The 6,764-nt window shown below is 46.0% G+C and overlaps 1 protein-coding gene across 2 annotated transcripts; it reads right to left on the bottom strand.

The window, feature by feature from the left end:
* Positions 1–596: 596 nt before the first annotated feature.
* Positions 597–5,523, bottom strand: dnaja3b (DnaJ heat shock protein family (Hsp40) member A3b). Of its 2 annotated transcripts, XM_083693477.1 has the most exons (12): positions 5,312–5,523; positions 4,658–4,794; positions 4,280–4,363; positions 3,616–3,822; positions 3,312–3,464; positions 2,935–3,082; positions 2,723–2,787; positions 2,354–2,482; positions 2,051–2,166; positions 1,757–1,851; positions 1,471–1,573; positions 597–1,126 (listed from the first exon to the last, which is right to left on the bottom strand). In XM_083693477.1, the coding sequence occupies exons 1-11, from the start codon at positions 5,511–5,513 to the stop codon at positions 1,485–1,487; spliced, it is 1,425 nt and encodes a 474-aa protein (XP_083549603.1). In that variant the 5' UTR covers positions 5,514–5,523; the 3' UTR covers positions 597–1,126; positions 1,471–1,484. The 2 variants fall into 2 exon arrangements, with proteins under 2 accessions (XP_083549603.1, XP_083549604.1); XM_083693478.1 differs by lacking the exon at positions 1,471–1,573.
* Between the last annotated feature and the right edge of the window lie 1,241 nt (positions 5,524–6,764).

Genomic DNA, 6,764 nt, shown 5'->3' on the forward strand with positions numbered 1-6,764 from the left:
CCAGAGTCCCTTTCAATCTGTCTGTACAGTAACAGACATAGTGTCAGTGCTGCATAATCTGTTGGAACAGTTTGAAGACAGTATTGAATCACTGCAATCACGTAATCGCAAAGCCCAACAAGTATGTAGTGTATAGTATGGGTTTTATTTAAATTGTAATATGGTCTTAGTTAATTGTAATATGTATGTGTTAAATGATTCTTATCGGTACGTGTATACAGTCATATAACGACTACAGCATCGGGCAGTAGCTAACGCAGGCGGTCGGCGCAAGCTAGCCCCATTTCATCAGAGTTACGGACATCTAGTGATATTTATATTTGTATTACCACTAACAGAGAAAGGTGTGTTACATTCCATTTTTGTGCGTCAAAACTATTACTTTCAATTAAATGTAAGGTATGTATTTAAATGATGGTTGATTGATCAGGTCTCCCAGGTCTTTCAGTTTGATTTATTTTGTTGTATTTTGTATGTCTTGGCTAACTTGTTAAAGAGACTCAATGTGATTTAACAGCCAACCAGAGGGCAGTATTTAACAGCCAATCAGAGGGCTCGATATAAAAAGAGTAAAACACAATTCATGGGGTTAATCCTTGAATAATTCATTACAAAGACAGTAATGACAACAAACATTGACCTATTGATATATGACCTATTGTGATTTATTTAAATAACAGACATTAGTGTTGTCGCACAAGTACAACACAACAATGTAAATACAACTAACAGCAAATTCTGCATCAGACCAAAACAGGCTGCTGGCTGAATCAACAGTGCTCCCTCCAGTTCTTCTCTTCTCCTCCTCTCCTCTCTTCCTTGCCAAACAAGCAGGCTCCAGCGTCCATTTAGCTTTCACTCCTGCTAATACAAGTTTGCTAGTTTCTCAACCCAACACTGCGTCTCTGTGAGGACTGAGCAGTGTACAGGTGGGCTTGACTTCCAGGCTTACAGGTGGGGCCTGTTCCATGACTATGGACTGTCCAGAGTCCTCACACCTCCAAATCCCTCTGTCTTTCTTTCTCTTTTTCTCTGTTTCCCTCTCTCCGAATGGTGGAAGGGGGTGGAATTGGACGGAGGACCGGATCCTCCACTTCTCTTCATTACCGTCTTGCTGTTTTCTTACCTTGGGAGGGAAACTCAGAGGGGGTCAGAAAAGCACTCCCACTCCCACTCCATACCACAAACACAAAGACAAACAGATGCAGGTGAGAGACAGGTGGAAGACATGAGGCTAAAGGAGAAGAGTAGGAGCAACAGGTATAACGTTTACTACACGACAACATAGGACAGCCACACCCTAGGTCTGTGAGGTGATCTGTGTGTGGTTTGTGTCTCAGAGTTCAAAGTTCAATTCTGTTGTAGCGTAATCAGGGAGATACACACAGCTTTCAAAGAGAATGTGTGTGTGTGTGTGTGTGTGTGTGTGTGTGGGGGGGGGGGGGGGGGGTATTAGGGGGTCCTACCTACCTGTGGTGTGGCTGTCAGCTAAAGATTTTCTTTATTTTGGAGAGGATACCACCCTCCTCCTCCTTATCCCGCCCTTCCTCTGGCTGACCACTCCTGCCCCCACCTGGACACAAACAGGTACTGCATCAGGCACAGAGGACTAGGGACAGCAGCAACAGCCAAGTGAACTGCATCATGATATAACATGGCAGTGCAGTGCAGTGCAGTGCAGTGTGTGTGTGTGTGTGTGTGTGTGTGAGAGAGAGAGAGAGAGAGTGAAGCCAGGTGAACTGCCATCCTACTGTACCTGTAGGAGTTGTAACTCCGTTGACAGTCCCCTCCACGTCCGTCTCCTCTTCTGCAAAGCTCAGGAGGCAGGAGCGCTGATTGCGAGTTAACTTCCTGAAAGAGAGGAAGAGGAAGAGAGAGAAAGATGGTCAAGAGTTTGGAAGCTGAGGTTGTTGGAGAAGACACAAACAAATCATGGCAGACTTTGGGTTATTGGTACCTTTTCTACCTTGTGTGTGTGTGTGTCGCGTTGTGTGTGTATGTGAGTTTAACATCGTTTGTGTGTGTGTGTGTAGCGTTGTGTGTGTCTTACTTAGGCACTCTGATCTTGATGTGGACATAGTGGTCTCCGTAACTGTTGCTGTTCAGCCTCGGGATGCCCTTTCCCGCCAGCCGGATCTTCTGGTCGGCCTGGCAACCAGCAGGGATCTGCAGGCAAGACATGTAAATATTAAAAATAAAAAATAAAAATTGCTATATTTGATTATTTCAACAAAAAAAAAAATCTATTGATTAATTTACGTAGATAATGCACCAAGGCATTGGTAAGAAATCTATCTAACTATCTTTTTCTATCTATTTTCCTCCCTCCCTCCCTCCACCCCCTCAGTCTCACCGCAATGCTGATGGTCTCGTAGAGGCCCTGTGCCCGGGCGGTGCCCCCTAGGATGGCCTGGGCCACAGAGATCAGCACGTCAGAATGGATGTCCTGACCGTCCCGCCTGAACACTGGACTCCTCTGGACCTACGAGGGTGAGAGGTAACCAGAACCCCAATCAATCAATCAATCAAATCAATCAATCATTTCATAAATCGAGAATTAAACCCATGACACTAATCGTATTTGTGTAACACTTTCTACAAATACAATTGGATTGGAAGTGTGTGGCTGGTGTTTTTGTTTATGAGAAAAGCAACCAAAGGCTACTGTGTACTCAGCTCCACGCTACGCTAACAGCAGCTTGGTGCAGTGGACCGTACTCACTCTGAACGTGATCAGGATTTCTTTCTTCCCCACCGGCATGCGCACAGTCTGTCCCTCCTCCACTCCTGTCAGACAACAACACAAGGCACACAGGTTAATCTCTGTACTCCCAGGACGCTTTCATCACTTCAAATGACTCATCTTAAGCAATTCATGAGCACACACTCCCCCCTCAAACAGACACACACACACACACACACACACACACACACCTGCAGGCACAGGTACAGTGACAGTCTGTCTCTGCTTGGTCTGTCCCGACCCCCGACACAGCACGCAGGGCGTGATCATGATGGTGCCCTTCCCACCACAGCGGCGACACGTGGAGCGCATCATGAACGGACCTGTGTTTATAGACTCCTGTAGGGGGCAGTAGTGAGTGTCATTACCATAGAGTAACATCATGCGGCAAAATGCACCTGCCTGTCAAAACACAACGGTGTAATAGTTACAGGTTTCAAAGGACTATGTAAAGAGCTCTTTCATTGATGATTGCTAGCTAGTCGCTATGCTAGCATCGGACCCCGGATATGATAGACAGTTGGTTGCCGTGGCAGCATAAGGGTTCAGGTGAGGGTCAACGCCTCACCGTGCCGGTGCCGTTGCAGTAGTTGCAGTGTTGGACCTTGGTGCCCGGCTCGCTGCCTTTACCGTCACACCTGGGACACACGTCATCCAGGTTGATGGTGATCTCCTTGTTCACACCCTTGGCCGCCTGGGTAAACGACAGCTCCATCACAAACTGATGGAAGAGAGAAGGGGGGGGGGGGGAGAGTTAGTAATACTGCATAGTTGTTGCCGTAACATTTTGGTGTGAAATATGGATTCATGGACTATTACTCTGAATGGGAGAATCAGTCTGTTCTGGATCTCAGACCAGTGTCTAACCTCACCTCAGGCCTCTGTTCGAACATGCTGTTGAAGTCGAACCCCTTCCCCCCGGTGAACTCCCCGAAGATCTTCCTGAAGAGCTCCTCAGGATCCACATTGGTGGTCCCGGTTCGGTAGTACTGCTGCTGGCCGCCCCCCGCTCGCCCCGGGTCGAACCCTGCCGCCCCGTACGTGTCATACTGCTTCCTCTTCACCTCGTCACTCAACACCTGGGGGAGGGACAAACAAGATGATAGGCCAGTCGTTGTTAAGAGGGCGTGTCTCAATGTCAACACATAATCTACTTGAATTAAGAAGGCAGGTATACGAGTCTCTCTTGAGTACATCAAAACAAGAGCCACAGTATTTTGCCCCTGCCGTATATTGTTCACAGTCCACAGGACCAATAGAATATGTATATGTATTATATATGTATTATACCTATATTTTTTCAGTGTAGAATATAGTACTTTGATAGTATAGAGGTTGTCTATATCAGGGGGGCTATGACATGTTGACATGTCAACAACTTCCCTGTAGTATATCAAAACAAGAGTTCCAGTACAATGAATACTCTGTAAACCCGTAGGACCCATGAGCAGTATTGTCCCTCTAATAATTCTCCGTTACAGTTCCATCCATTGTTTTGATGCAGTTCTATAGTGGGTGTGTGTGTGTGTTTTGTACCTCATAGGCCTCAGCCAGCTTGCCAAACTTCTCCTTGGCCTGAGGGTCATCCTGGTTGGTGTCAGGATGGTACTTCTTCGCCATCTGCAGAGGGAGCAACCAATGGTATCAGCATCACTGTGACTGCTCAAGCCAAGAAAACACTGAGATAAAAACAGAATCTAATTAATAATGTGAGTGAATGCGTCATTTAGCATAAAGAGAGAACAATAGTCCGTACTGTATCGAACCTACTTTTATGTCAATATTCATAGTGACATCAAGGGAAGGATTTTTCTTCTTCAGAAGCCACCCATATAGCGACAAATTGTCCGTCTAGAGGCTGTTAAGATGCTATGCATCAAACAGTAGATTGTCTATTATGAAAGACTCTCTGACCTGATAGTACGCCTTCTTAATCTCTTTCTGGGAGGCTGCACGGGGGACCCCCAGAACATCATAGAAGTCCTGTTTGTTGGCAGAGGGGCAGCTAGTGTGGAAGGAATGACTGCTGAAGACATGGGGTGACCTCACTCCTGTGGAAAGAGGGGAGATATAGACATAGATTATTTATTAAATCATCATAATTCATATGAAAGTCCATGGTCCATCCTTGTGCAACGTGCATTGCATGTTGGGTAATGTTGTTTTGACAGCTCTGTCTTGGGCATACGGATAAAAACAATGCACTATCTGCCTATCAAGTAGTACAGTACACTAACACTACTAGTATAGGCTAATATTCGTCATATTGCACTGTCTCCAAGGACTATTGACTAGTGCATACTCAATTAAATCAAGAGTAAGTACAAGTAGTCCTCATAAATGGAGAAGGGCGGTTATGTCACGCACTAGTACAGCTGGCTAGTCAGAGCTTTGAGCTCTCTTTGGACTGAAAACAATAGTTGACACAGCACGTATCAACTCAAACACATGCCCTAATGTCGTCTACAACAGGCGGATGAATGGTCATTTCAGCAGCTTGCTTGCGAAAACTGGTGGCGAAGTTTAGCAGCTGAAGTCAAGTCCCCCTCCAGTCCCCCTCTCTCTCACCTGTCAACCCTCTCAATGTCATGGCATTTCCAGGTCTCCAACAGCTCAAGTTTCCCCCAATTTTGCACCGCTGTGTCCCCAACATCGACGTGATACATGCGTGTCCATGTCGTGCGGTGGCAAGCAACGAGCAAGCCCGGTGCCCAGAAGAAACTGCTACCGATAACCAGCGTGATGTGCAGCGAGCAGACGAGGACGCCATCTTTGCGTCACTACAGTGTCAAAGGTCGACTGTGCATTGCGCAAGTGCGAGATGGAACTGTGTGGGTGTGTCTGAAACCATTCTGATACTTTCTTGTCTCTACCTATGATATTCCAGTCCACCTTCAGTTTTCATGGATTTTCCTAAGATTCACGCTAAATATGGTTGACTGTGATTCTGTTTAGTAGCTATTTCTTTCACAAAAAATAGTTTCAAACAGTCAACAAATCCAATTTAAAATGTCATATAGGCCTAATATGTTTTGCTCATTAACGTGATGATAGAGCTCTCATAGATAATGTTGTGCATCTATTGGACGGATCATAACATTAATTCCATTCATCATCTACATGTTAACAGTACCTGATCTCTTATAAGTGTAAACTAAAAAGTGTAACTAAATGACTCCTTAATTAATCAGTTTTCTCATCCATTCCTTTCTTCCGTCCCCTTCTTCTCTTTTTCCCTATTTTTGCAGTATTCCCTACACTGGGGATATCCTTACACCTACAAATGTATGTTTCCACCACCCCTGCAAGCAAAACCTGTCTGTGCTGGCCCCTTGCCTCCCTCTCTCCTTCCTCATCCTGAGCGTCTACAACCGTCATAATCAGCTTCCATGTGTCATCTTCCTCATCCTCATCCTCCTTATTCTTATCCTCCTGGTCCTCATCCTCCATGTTCTCATTCGTGCTGAATGCAAACGTTTATTGTAATGGCCTTTCTGCACTGAGCCAAGCATGTCCTCCCCTGAACAGTAGATGGCGCCACTTATCCATGAGTGATCCGTCTCAGACACAACATCAAAGCCATTGAGAGTGACCTCACCGCTGATTTCATGGGTCCCTCTCTCAAACTCAGTGGCTGATCTGACCAGCTGCCTTAATACCCCATGTCAAGCTCAAGAAGGGACTTATAACCTTGGCAACTAGAGTAATCTAATCTTTCCATGAATTTGACTGGACATCAGCCCAGTGTGTCCTGCGGTGAAAAGTCAAAGGTTATGATGGGGGGGTTTGGAGTTCAAAGTATCCAAGCTGCAGGGAGAGGTCAAGACCAGGTCAGGCCTGTTTTGTGTGGTTATAAGATTGACCGCTGTAGAACCATAGGTGGTCGCTGAGCCGACTGACCAGCCGGGATTGACAGGAGGACCGCGTGGGGTTGTTTTCGGGTTGGGCTGTCTGCCTGTGTGAACTGACATGAAAGGCTCAAGTATGGCGAGGTGGAATCAAAAGGAATGTGTCAGCGTTA

This window comes from Argentina silus (assembly GCF_951799395.1).
Source record: "Argentina silus genome assembly, chromosome: 22".
In the NCBI taxonomy this organism is placed as follows: Eukaryota; Metazoa; Chordata; class Actinopteri; order Argentiniformes; family Argentinidae; genus Argentina; species Argentina silus.